The 14,004-nt window shown below is 42.8% G+C and overlaps 1 protein-coding gene across 1 annotated transcript; it reads left to right on the top strand.

Moving 5' to 3' along the window:
- The first annotated feature begins 187 nt into the window (after positions 1-187).
- arl4cb (ADP-ribosylation factor-like 4Cb) lies at positions 188-2,429 on the top strand. Its single transcript, XM_071915447.2, has one exon. The coding sequence runs from the start codon at positions 825-827 to the stop codon at positions 1,401-1,403; it is 579 nt and encodes a 192-aa protein (XP_071771548.1). The 5' UTR covers positions 188-824; the 3' UTR covers positions 1,404-2,429.
- Positions 2,430-14,004: the final 11,575 nt, after the last annotated feature.

Raw genomic sequence — 14,004 nt, 5'->3', positions numbered from 1 at the left:
ATAATAAAAATGACATTAAAAGGAGTTGATGCAGTTTTGTCCATGAATAAGAACAAGCCTACCAAGCCAGCTCCTACAGCCTAAATGCTTGGTGTTTGGCACATGGCCCGACTGGGTGGAGCGTAGCTGGGCTGCTGCTGTTTTGCGGTGTGTTTTCTCAGCCTCACGCCAGTGCTTATGCAGCGATCACTGGGGGAAGGACCTCTGACACGAACCGGTGAATTATCGGTGGATTTTTACACGTTATATCCCCGGCTCGGCCCACTGGACCGGCGTCTCCATCATCATCATCATCATCATCATCATTTCTAAGGCGAATTTTCATTTGCGCTCAATTTTGCAGGGAGAGGATTTGGAGAGCTGGGAGGAGAGAGAGAGAGAGAGAGAGAGAGAGAGACGGAGGGGACTTAAGCAGAGAGACGGCTGGACTGAATCACCGGAGAAGACAGCAAAGGGTCGGGTTTGTGATCCTTCGCGGCGCCGACACTGTCCTTAAGCTGTCCGAGCCGTGTGACAAGGAGGGTAGGATGTTCTGGCGCTGCCAAATGGATGCGAGTGTGTGAGGAGAATGCTAATGAACGGCGCGCTGCGTCCTGCCGAGGCGCACCGTGTCCCTCGCTGCTGCTGAGGGCCACAGCAGAGGTGATCACTCATTCAGAGTGCACCAGGGCCTGCGCATCACTTCACACTCTCACCTAAAGGCATTTTGTAGCTGCATCCCTACGAATTGATGACCGACATCTGAGCATCGGTGTATTTTCAGACGGGACGTGATCGAAGGTGGGGGTGGATTCCCCTCTACCAGCTATATTTGTGAAAAAAAAATGGGCAACAGTTTCTCCAACATCTCTGCCTTCCAGTCCCTTCATATTGTGATGCTGGGTTTGGACTCGGCTGGCAAAACCACCGTCCTGTACAGACTCAAATTCAACGAATTCGTCAACACCGTGCCCACCATCGGCTTCAACACCGAGAAGATCAAGCTGAGCAATGGCACCGCAAAGGGGATAAGTTGTCACTTCTGGGACGTGGGGGGCCAGGAGAAGCTGAGGCCCCTGTGGAAGTCCTACAGCCGCTGCACGGACGGCATCATCTACGTCGTGGACTCGGTGGACGTCGACAGGCTAGAGGAGGCGAAGACCGAACTGCATAAAGTCACCAAATTCGCGGAGAACCAGGGCACGCCGCTGCTGGTGATCGCCAACAAGCAGGACCTGCCCAAGTCTCTGCCGGTGGCGGACATTGAGAAACAGCTGGCTCTGCACGAGCTCACGCCATCCACCACGTACCATGTCCAGCCCGCATGCGCCATAATAGGCGAGGGACTGCACGAGGGCATGGATAAACTCTACGAGATGATAGTTAAAAGGAGAAAATCTCTAAAGCAGAAGAAGAAGCGATAACAGCCGCCCCCCTGCAGGGTGTGTGGACAGTGTATTACGCAAAATTACTGTAACTAAATGCTATTCGGGTATGCCAATGTTGCCCTAAAAAAGAGGTTTACTTTGCAGTGATTTTTTTGTATATCCTTTCGTTTGGGTTATTGTCAAAGTTGTTCAATGCTGTGAACCCCTGCTGAATGATGGTTTTGCACGCAAGAGGCTGCCTCTACTGGTGCAGAATATATACCAAGGTTAACCAAATAAAAAAAAAAGAAACTTGAAATGACTTTAGGACTCTTAGGAACTACAGCATTGAGAAAGAGAAACGGGCTGGCCCGTTATTTGCTGCTTTACCATGGATTTTTCCACCTAGCTGGACATTTTACTTTTGAAGACGCTCCTGTGCTGTAGCTCACTGAGTACTTCTCTGGACATTTGTTTTTTTTTTTGTTCTGTTCTATCCACAGGTCCTCAAAGAATGCTTCTGTGGAAAACACACAAGTTTTATTTTGCACGTGGCTTTGGGTCGTTTTCACTTCTGCCCCCTGCTCTTTTGGAGGAAAAAAAAGACTGATGCCAAGGCTTGTCTGTCGTATGAGTCTCTGGGTATGGATGTCATGCAGATCACAACAAGGTTTTTGGAGCATTGAAGTAGCCTTTACTATGCGTGGTGAACTGAGGATAACATTGCCTGCAGCGTGTCCACTACTTTGCACTTTTCATTTCCTAACAAAATAGTAGAGTACTACACTGTTTAGCAGAGCGGATCCAGGTGGTTTATGTACTAAGAAGCCAAAATTGAAGTATTTTTTGAATATTAAAAGATTTAAAAGCCATAACATGGGTGGTCATTGTTCATTTACATGTTGGTGGTGGTAGGAGCGGTGATCATGATGGAGATTGTATTGCCTACAGGAAGAGGATAATGTAAACAGATGGGCAGGATAAGGACCTGTGAACTATTGACCTGACTTGATTGATTTCTTTATCTAGCTACTCTTCCCCTTGAGAGACTCGCACCTCATAGGTGTGGACCAGAGAGAGAATGTGGAGGTTGAAGGTCGCTGAGTTCAAAGGCCTTGCAGAGGGTTAATGAGAATCAATTTACAAAGAAAATCTCCCTAACGGTCTGACATGCCTGCAAAGCCAGTCTGAAGCTCTTAGGAGTGGAGACGTCGGTGGGAAGGCTTCATCACACATTTCTCTGGAGCTCACAGTGTTCTGGTCTGAGCCTACTGTGTCTGGAGTGAACATTTATAGCAAGCAGGAGCTCATTTGTGAAATTTATGGATCTGCAATGCGGTGTTGTTTTTTTGCATGGAGCTCGCCCTTAACCCCTCATAACCTCACAGCAATAGTCACAGCAGATACGTTACCGACCTATGATTGATTGATTCATCCATTCATTGAGTGATTGATTGAGCTCTTATTTTGTAAAAGCAATGTAATTGTCACTGGATATCATAATGTAATTGTTAATGGCAGCCTCATTATTTACAGCTGCACTGGGTGAAGTGTAGACTGCAGCCTCCCAGGTGAGCTTTGCATACTGACTAATATGTTAATAATGAGCGTTTTGTAACAGTGGGTTTTCCACTTGTGCCACGTGGCACGTGAGGAAATCACTCCAACTAATATCACAAACTATAATTTGATTCTACATGTATTTACAGTAAGAAGTGTCATGCTTTGCTCAGTCTTTTGTAAGGTTATATGACCACAATTGGTATGTGTTACTCATTGGTATACTATATATTTAAAAAAAAATAAAGGACAAAGGCAAATCTTAAATTGAAGTTAAAAAGCCTTTATTGTATGGCTAATTCATATTGAATTTGTTAAAAACTCCAATGTGTTTGGGCAATATGCCTTCATCAGGGAGTAAAAGGACAGCTCATCACTTTTCGGTCATCTATATAAGTTTCCTGTTAACAAGGCAGTAGAGACAGTTGTGAGCCAATCAGAAAACAAGGGCATGGTAAACCTATGTACAACAAGCACAAGATAAAGGTACAAAACAGAGAATATAATAGGAGATAACAATAATTTATACTATTAACAATAACAAAAATAATTACTATTTACATAATTCATAAAGAAAAGCAAAAGGAATATGCACACAAAAATATAAAAAAGTCTAATCAAAATCCTCATTGATACCTGGATAGGTTGTGGCCATAAGTAAAAAAAATAGTAGGCTTCTCCTTTATTCAATAGTTTGCACACTTAGGCAGGCATCGATGTAGCAACTGATAATGTAATAACTTGTCAACTTGTTTCAAAATGTGATTAAAATGTCCCTCTAAAGGGGACATTTATTATTGTTATATTCTTCTTATTCTTCTGAGTTATTACATTATTGCAGTCAGTATTATTATTACATCATCAGTTAAAAATATGTTACAACACTTAGCCAATTATTAGATTAACAGGTTTTATAAAATCTTTGACCCTTTTTTGACATTTTATTACATTTTGACAAGTTATTAGCCTACATTATCCATCACTTACATTATCACTTGCTACAACCCTGGCTACTGTTATGTGATTTTTGCCTGTTGTTTGACGCAATGGTAGGCTACTTACTTCTTTCACAATAATCTATAATTTCCCGTCAGTGACGATAGCTGAGTCACCGCATGGCATATTTCTGTTTTAGAAAAATGTTATTTCAACAAGTCTTAGCTGGTTGAGGGGCGATACCAGAGTGTGTCCTGCTTTATGCTTCTCCAAATTAATATCTGTTTAAAGTCTGTTTATAAAAATAGGTGCTCAAAGGGTAAAAAAAATACTTGGAAGAAGGCAGCCAAGGTGCTCTTCTCTATAGAAAAATAATGTATTTTTTTAAGTGCCTTGGCTTCCTTTTTTTCAGGTTTTAGCTAATGTAGAGGAATGTTTGCAGTGAGGCACGAGTTGGATCCTCTTTGAGTAACAGTATGTTCAGAAAAATAATCAGAGAGAGAAAGAGAGAGAGAGAGTGGGGGTTCCCCAGGAAAAGCCTCCTTGTGTAAGGAAAGCCATTGTACAGCCGCTGGAGAACAGAAACAGCCCTGTCTTCTCAGGACTACCCATTGCTATGGCAACAGCAACAGCAAGTCAGTCCAACCTCAGCGATCTCATGAATCCAGATATCTCTTCCTTCAGGTGTCGACAATGTTACGTCTGTGCTGGAAGTGGACATCGATTGAGCATTCATTTGAGTGTATTACAAGAGTAGAGAGGAGACAGTGGGGTTGCCTCCACCTTTAGCATTGGCATTTCTTCTATATTTAAAGTGGTAATCCTCAAGAATCTGTTGCTGGTTTTTTTGTCTCCATCTTTGATGCTAAACGCTCATTTCAGTGGTGTTTTCTTTATTTTGTCTCCACCTTTGGTGCTCAGCGCTCATTGCTGTGCTGTTTCTGCACTGCACTTCCCACAGATCACCTGTCAATCAAACCGTGTGGGCGGTCCTGTGACATCTTTTTTCTTGGATTGATCAAGTTTGAACAGCAAATGCTAAAGCTTTCATGAGCTGGTCGTAGGTTGAATCACTGTTGTGTTATATCAGCTAGAGATAGAGAGTAGTAAAACAAACATTTATTTACATGAAAATGCCATAGATTATTACTTTAAATCAGCCAAATTGCTGGCTTGTTCTCAACTTATGTTAATCATTATTCAGTGAGCATTTGCTTCCGTTCCAGGTTTGTGTTTACTCTGTGTCCGCAGGGTTTACCTGAAGTTCAGTTCTTGGAAGACTGTACGAGGTGCAAAGGTCATTAGTCAGGTGATGGATTTCACGCTTAATTTAACAAATGTCTGTGTTAATGAGGAGGAGGGTCAGAGGTGCTGCCAAGAAACCCAATATCCATTTTTCTCCTCCCACTTAACGCTGGCATAGTCCTTCCCTCCGTTTTAGCCATTTGTCCCTCTCTCTGTCACGCTGACTTCTGAAGCACACAAGGCTGCTGTTGGCAAAATATCTAAAGGCCACATCTGTACAACATGGTTAGGTACATGATCGGCCTATAAATGGGCTGCAAATATATGCAGTCTGTGACCTCCAGAGGAGCTTGTCCTTGTTTATGTTTCGATGTCTGTCTACAGAAACCAGGCCTGAGGTGGCTTAGGACCGGGCACAGGGCTAGTTTTACAATAGAAAAGACTGATTGAACACTGGTTAGCCTAAGAAATAGAATTGATCCAGTTCAACAAATGGTTTCTACTTCACAAACCCTAAACATCCCAAACAAAGGCTGAAATGCTAAATATACCATTCGTATTAATTGCTTGATTCATCTTTGCTCCAATCATTTGACACACAAAAACAGAGACGCACATTAACTATAAGCTGTGGACTAATTTTGTTTGACAAAATGAAATATTGATGGGAACCACAAACTTTCAATTGATAAAATTATTTCATAAACCATAGATGATTGGGGAGAGATGATACTATGGCTTTGACTGTATATATCTAAAAAAAATTTTTTGCAATTACAGGTAAATAGATTGTCATCATTTGTAAGATCTTGAAGTAAATAGGGAGTGGACAGTGGAATTTGATATACATGAACACATTATACAATCAATACTGAAATAGTAAAAACTGAAGACAGTGTAGGAGTTGCTTTGTCTTCATCTGTATTCAAATATACAAGAGGCAGTGAATATGGTGCTACTTGAAAACGCCCACACTGACCCACTTCCTCGCGCCTATAACTTGTTTGGTGATGTAAGGATGTTCTAAACATTTGGGGAGAGCGTTCAGGATGTTTTTATTTTGAATAGTAGTTGCTATAGACTCTCTTTCAGTCGAGTATTCAAAAGGCTGACGATAATAATCAGCGAGGATAGAGTACATATAGAGTACATGCCTGAGGATGAACCATACACAATGCGGACCCTTATGTGTTCCTTATAGCTGGAGAGCAAACGCTCTTTCTCATGACTTGGAGGTCAGGATAAGGATCTGAGTTGCAGGAGGTTCTCTTGGGGTGATTGGTGCAGAGACTCAACAGTTTACTGCCCTAAAAAATGACTAAATAGGACCTCATTGTTCAAAAAGCATACAGATTAACAGCAATCCACAACTTTTTCATATCAATAAATGTCTGTTTTGCTACTCTCATCATTGATTGATACCATACAATAGTGATTCAACCTATAGCAGGTTCATGAAAGCCTTTATATTTGCTTTTCTAAACACCTGGTGTCTAGTAGGTCTTTCCTGGGAAAAATCCACTGGCGTTTTACTTTTCCGGTTTGTTTGGAATAAAGAGAAGAAGAACTGGGTAGTTAGCATGAGCAGTGATAGCCACCATGGCTGAACAGACAAAGAAAAGAGCGCCACCCACAGAAACTCAAACTGCATCAACAGAAAATCCAAGGAAAAAGAAACAGATTCATCACTCATAGGAAGGCAAGCAGCTAAAATGGAAAGCGAACGCCTCTAAGCCAAAACTAGAGTGAACATTTGCATTGTCTTTCCAAGATGAGAAAGGACGATGAGGAGTAATGAGGCTCTTTTTCTTTTGGACTAGCTAGATTTCGCTAGCATTTATTAGCCACTGTCTACGTTGAGTGCAAAACACCAAAGGAATGACCGCTTATCATCAAAGTTGTCACAAAAATCAAGGAAAACAAGAATCTCGCTCCGTCCGCTGGATTTTACCTAAAAATCGTACCTAGGGCAGCATAATCTGCCTTCTACTAAACACAACTTTCCCTAGCTAGCAGACATTATACTTCCCATAATGCTGTGTACTAGCAAGGATATCCAGAGAAATAAACAGATTGTGTTCTTTTGTGGCACTCTGCATTTCTGAACTCCCCACCACCCCTCTTTGTTTCTCTTTCTTCCTCCTCCTCTTGTCTTTGTTGCTGCCTCCCTCAGCACTCCAATTATCTGCTTAAAGCGAGAACAGAGTTGTTGTGTCAGGCAAAGCAAACTGCTTATCAAGGAGGAGCGTGTTTTTTGTGCTGCTTAAATCGCTGCAAAATGAAAAGATAATAGCTTGACACTGTAAACGCTGTCAACCTGAACACCCATCCCTGTTTCTTGAGCTTTTTATTGTCTGCTGTGCTTTGCTGTTAGTGGGAACACGAATGGCTAGCCTAGCATGCTATCTGTAAATCCTACATGTAGTGAATTTAACATCTTAAGACTTATATGTGAGACTGCATAGAACCAACCTCCCCTAACTGAGCCTTTGTGATAGTGCATAGAAAGTCACTGCCTAGTGTATAGTGTATAATGTATAGTGTAGCTGTAACAGTGCCAACACAACACTTTCTTGTGCCTGCATGTTTTTGCAGCTGTATTGTGTGTACAGTGGGTTGATAAGCCTTGCATTGTTTGGGTGGTCCCTGGCATATATAGGTCATGTTCTTTTTTTTGTTCTACAACCCCCCCACCCCCCCTCCTACACACACACATACACACATACCACTCCCTGTGTGTGTGTGTGTGTGTGTGTGTGTGTGTGTGCGTGTGCATGTGTGTGTGTCGATTCATGACAACAATGCTTATATTAAGAGGAAATCGAGAGCTATGGGGCTATGACTAATGTCAACAATATGGTCGACTCAGACATTTTAATGTGTTTTTAGTATTTTTTAGGCTAAACAAGGATTTGAAAGTATAGTATAGGAGAAGCTAAACATACAGCGGTGCATGTTCCCCTGCATCTGAAGGGATAAAGCTCCTGTCACCCGGTGACAACCTCTGCCATCCCTGAGAGCATGCACACCATGTAATCAGGGCAAAATAGCCTCAAGAAGTCAGTCCATGTGCTGAGATTAATGCAGAAATGGGTCTAGGTGCAAAAAATGTGCTCAACTACAAAAAAGTGACGTCAACTGCTTATTATGTTCAGCATTGCAGCGAAGTCTAGGGAGTCTAAAGGACAGAAATGTTTGCTGCTTTTTAACGTCTTTTTCTTGCACTTTGCACCAATGTCTGAATAAAACAATAGCAATTTAGGCTATTTACTGACTTATCGAGGCTATTTTGACTACGGTGTGCATATTGCTTTACCCCTGGTCCTTGTTACCTCTGAAACTATAGGTGCAGTTTATGTCTCTTTGCTGCTACTTCCTCAAAGCCTACCATTACATTGTTTTAATAGTGAAAGAGAGGGCTTGAGGAAGGGAGTAGGGAGGGATGGTGAGAAGGACAGTCAGGGGGGTGGGGGAGGTGGGGGTGGTGGTTTGCTCAAGGGATGGGACATTTAGCAAGCACTGTTAGTGGTATAGACACAGATTGTACCCATCCAAAGAACTGTGCAACAGTTCGACTCAGCACTAAGCAAGAGTATCAGGGTGTTGAGTAGGCTATTCGTTCATTCATTCATTGTCTTTACCCCCCTTATTCCTATTCAGGGTCACAGGGGGCTGGAGCCTATCCCAGCATGCATTGGGCAGAAAGCAGGGAAACACCCTGGACAAGTTGCCAGTCCATCACAGGGTGGATTAACTTGTAATAACTGCATTTCTACATCATGTCAATATTCATGCATGTATATCTTTTAAAAACAAGGAAATGATTGAGGAAGACAGAACACTCGATACTGTTTGATGTCACAGACTCGCTCAGGTATATTTTTAACTTTTCTCCAGACACACCGATGATTAAAGTGTTTGGATTGTGGGTAAACATTAACACTTTGTGATAATCGGTAAGCCATTGGGAGGACATGGGCAAGGGTCCTGGTGGACAAAGACAAAGGATGACTAGCGCCAACGCATTGTGGAAACATGCAAATTGCCATTCTTACAGCAACACATGCACGTGTAAACACAAACTAAGCCACAAAACAGGTCCAGAATGCAGCTTCCTTAATTAAAACGATAATGTGCTGTGGCAGCCAAAATAGTGCCATCGATGCTGCGAAGGCTTTGGGGCAAAATTAACATTTGGAGGCAGCAAACGCCATGCAGTGCTTCCTAAAGCGGATGAGGAGGAAGGTGTCGGGGATAGCGCCAAGGTGTCTGAGTAAACATCAACAGTCAAGGCCCAGACAGTGCAGTCTTTACACCAGTTTATTTGTCCTTGACCTTTGGAGGGGAGGCTGATACTGGAGCCTGACTGGATGGATGGCCAAGCAGGATCAGCTCTCAGCATGCCTCGTTGTCTGATTGGTTGGTGGTGGCTGAGGGCATTCAGTCTTGGTGAGCTGGAGTCTTGTTGGAGGAGGGTTGTGTGTTTACAGAGCTGTGACTAGTGGCCATTTGCTGGAAAATACGCACGCACACACACACACACGCACACACACACACACACACACACACACGCACACGCGCAAAGTGGTTTAATCCGCACAATTGGCATCAGGATTAGAGGGATATGCTCTGTGTGCCTACATACAGTATGTGGGTGGTTGATAGTGAATGTGTACACTGGTATGTGTCTTGATGAAGTGTGAGCAGACAAAATGAGAAATGGTGCTCGTTGTAGATTCTCACAAAGTGGTAGTAAGGTAAAGTTGGTAAGTCAGTACATTGAAATAAGATGATTGCAGTACTCAACCCCTTTGTTTCAGTGTAGATAAATTGCAACCTGATCTCACACAAATACGTGAAAAGAACACGACTTGTTAACACCAAATTACGTGTTGGTGGCACGTAAAGTGTTAAAGTAGTGGAGTGGTGGATGGGTGATGGATGATTTGCTTTAAACTCCGGGTTCAATTCCCAACTCTTGCCAAGAAGTTTTCTGTGAGTGAAGTTTTCATTTTCAGCAAAAGTTTTCCCTTTGTTTTTGTTTTTTGTTTTTTGAGGCATATTAGCTCAAATTATTAGATAATCAATGGTAGAGAGAGACAGGAAAAATTGGGGGAGAGAAGGGGATGACATGCGACAAATGTCCCTGGCCAGATTCAAAGTCAGGCACATGGTACCTGACCAACTGAACTACCAGGATGGCCAGTTTTAATTTAACCATGACCAAACCTTTAACCTTAACCTTAAACAAACTGTTTTAGTTGCCTAACATTAAAGGATATGTTCAGTGATTTTGGACCTATATATAATTTGTCTCTTACATACCTATAGTTCTTTGACCTGCAGAGTATTGTCTCACAAGTCAGCTGTCAGTTGAAACAGCGAGCTCCTGTTGCTAGGCCTCTTACTGCTAACAATGAGACTAAATGGGGTTTGTCAAAATATCTTCAAAAAAGCCAGTCTGTGAAAACAATATGGTGACAAACTGACATATTTCTATCCAAGGCCCGGAAAGCAGCAGCACCGCACCATTTCCACTCAGTGGATCGTCTTCTACCAAACTCTACTGTTTACAATTCTTACCTGACGGTCCACAAAACTAAATCACTCCGCCAGTAACACTTTCACACCCAAATAGTGTGATTTCCTGATTAGTTAAAGTGTGCCTAATGGTGGAATTGTGTCATGTTTACTCTCAACTCCCCTGTGGAGCCTACAAATGGCTGTTTTGGAGTTATTTTGACAAACCCCATTTGGACTCATTGTTAGCAACAAGAGGCTAGCAATGGAGCTCACAGTTTCAACCGACAAGCTCCAAGTACTACATGTATGTAAGAGACAAATTATATATAGGTCCAAAATCGCCAAACTTATCCTTTAACCAACATTTCAACCCTAACCTTAACAAAAGTTGTTTTAGTTGCCTAAACTTAACCGTTAACTAACCTTTTCATGTGACGAACGCGTGAAAATGGTGTGCCCAATTTGCTATTGTCACATGTCCTTTCGTGGTGGCGGAACGTAATCGAGACTGTGTTGACTGACTGGTGGTAAGGTTTCCGAAGCAAAATCCATCCAGCTTCGCAAATCTTATTCACAGGTAAAGCGAGGATGAAACAAAACAAAGTGTAGATATATACCCAGCTTCAGGAGATCCAGATTGAGCATATAACCAGGAAATAGTAATGTATTTTTATGTGTGTGTGTTATGGCGTGAAAGAGAGAAAGAGAAGCAGTGAGTAAAGGAGGGGAAGGTTTCCACACATTTTGCTGTGTTGTGCAGTGGTTTATTTCCTCACTGATGTGTTCTATTGAGGAGACTGATTAATGTGTTGTACTGGCGTGCAGTTTAGTCTGAGAGGAAGAAAGCTCGGGGGAAACATGCCTCTATATGGAGACAAGGCCTTCAGGGACACACAAGCTACCCCAGCCACGCATGCTACCATTACAGCCCATTCATCTTGGCACCGGGACTCTTCTTCCCCCATACCACACACTGCCACGAACACACACACACACACACACACACACTCACGTTCGGAGGAAATGACAATCTATTCTTTTCGCTTCCTGCCCAGTAATGTGTAGATGAATTATGCATTTTATCGGATGACAAAAGAGGCCTGTCAAATGCTGCATAATCAAGCGGCGGCTCAGCAAGGCTGCCAGTGGACATCCATCTTCTGCAGGACTCAGAGAGAGGCAAACCCCATGGTCACTTTCTACGTTCACACAGCAGCTCAAGTGTTCCCAATTCTGATTTTCCCCTCACATGTGACACAGATCTGATGTTTTCTAATCAGTGTGAACAGCATAAAGCTGCATGGAGTCGCATTTTTTCAATTCCCACCTGGACCACATGGATATGCGGTACATGAAACCTATGCAAACGACTTGCTCAAATCTGACTTTGTCAGAGTTGCCATGACAAATCTTACGTCAGTCACCACAATTGTCAGAGTTTTGGCACTCATGGTAGCTTGGCCAAACCAGAGTTAGCATGGAGGACAAAGAGACACAACAATGGAAAGAAAGCCAAACAGCTGACTTGATTGGTATTTGGCGCTAGCCTGATATTCAGACTGATTGGCCACTCCATTATTCAGCCTGAGATTGCCTCCTCGTTAGCCATTTTGTGTATGGAGGGGAAATCATCAGTTGACACTGATGCTGTGCAGCCAGCCTCTACATCCATGGTTAGCCAGTCAGTCGATTTTGACAAAAATATTGTTTTTGCAAAGACAGTATGTTGGTTAAGGGGATGATTTCAACAAAACACCGATGAAAAACCGTTCCATGAATGGTTCAAACTTTAGTCCCACCCACAAAGGCGCTGATTGGCTCGATTGTTTCTCCAAGCTAGAACAAGCCGTTGACTAGAGCAACACCAGAATCGCTCAACAAAATCTAAAAAGTGGGCGGGGCGCGATTCAGGAGTCTGGAACCAGGCTAACTTGACGTCTCAATTCAAAGTCAAAACTCAAAGGCACATACAGTAATTAAAATGTGTTGAAGCATACAAAAACATCTTTAGTCAATATTGGTATTGGATATAGGTTACATCCTAGAATAGATATGAACAGTTGAGCTGCAATTCAGAATAGAGCATGAAGGCCTGCGGTGTGAACGTAGCTTTAAAGGTCTGCCCAGGACATGGCACATACAGCAATAGATGGAGGACGGGGAGAAGATTATTTGGCTGTACCTATGTGTTTTAGCATTTGTGCGATTTTCTTGACTAGTTCATTCATCTGCTATGAAATTTTCATCGGCCTTTGCCCGTTTGAGTGAAAACAGACCCATAGCTCATTCTGCACACACAAATGACCTAGTTAGCTGCTTTAATGACCTCCTCAGCCTTCGACACACCCACAGCTCTGGAAACCAGATCATTCCATGTAGAGTAAATCCATCTCCTTGGCTTAACAATGCAACTCGGGGCCCAAAAAAAGAGATAAGCTGAAAAGCTGAACGCATTTGGAAGAACAACAAACTAAAAATCTTCTAGGGAGGGGATGGGTTAAGGATGCAATAGCTGCATCCTTCTCCAACCTGGAGATGGGAATTATCATTCACTCATTCACTGTTTCAGATGGTAACGTTTGCGCGTAGATCTTATTGTGACTTTGAGGCAATCGTGAGGCAATCTCTTCAAACCAGTGTTTCCCACAGTGGGATATACGATAAAAGCTAAGAAATTAGGATCCATTGTACTTTGTAATTTTCTATTTTCTCAAGCAGTGGTGGCAGTACTTGTTGCATCCCACCACTACTGAGAGAGTAAAGAGGAAGTGCTGATGTAAACTCTACTGAGTGGAGACAGACCAGTTTACTCATTGTACTGTGTAGATTCTGACTGATTCTGGCTGTTAAACTCGGACCTTTGGCTTTGCTGGGTCTGAAAGTTTCCACATTTTGTCATCATAACTATACGATCTCTACATTTCTTCAACTCCTAGTGCTAAAAGGGTTTCTTAGTATTTTCCTCTGGTGAGTAGCATTACATTATACATCATATATAGCGGTTGTTTATTAATGCACACATTTCAGGCTCCCGCCGGATGGTTATTAATAATTTTCTCTGCTCCTCCAGAGATTGAAGACTACGCGATGAATGGGAGAGGCGCTTGTATTTGGATTATGAATAGTTACCTCTGCTTTGAGGTGGTTGACTTTGATGTGGGCGGTTGCAGAGCAGGGAAGGGGTTATCTGGAAGTCAGTGTGGGCAGATGAAGGGGTTTGGTGTTAGTTAAGTGCAACAGCAGGGAGGGGATCTTCCACACCCCGGCTGACAACTGCCCTGCCTCCATCACTGATGAGCCAGCACCCAGCAGCAAGAGCGACAAAAAGGGATTCCTTCTGCCGGTCTTGCTGGGCCGAGCAGGGGAAACTTCTTTCAGATGGAAATGGAGCAGA

This window comes from Centroberyx gerrardi, chromosome 10 (assembly GCF_048128805.1).
Source record: "Centroberyx gerrardi isolate f3 chromosome 10, fCenGer3.hap1.cur.20231027, whole genome shotgun sequence".
NCBI classification, from domain to species: domain Eukaryota; kingdom Metazoa; phylum Chordata; class Actinopteri; order Beryciformes; family Berycidae; genus Centroberyx; species Centroberyx gerrardi.
This window is presented reverse-complemented; position numbering and strand designations above follow the sequence as displayed.

Bases quoted from the DNA above. Each gene is read 5' to 3' on its own strand.
- arl4cb (XM_071915447.2), top strand. From the start codon at position 825: ATGGGCAACAGTTTCTCCAACATCTCTGCCTTCCAGTCCCTTCATATT.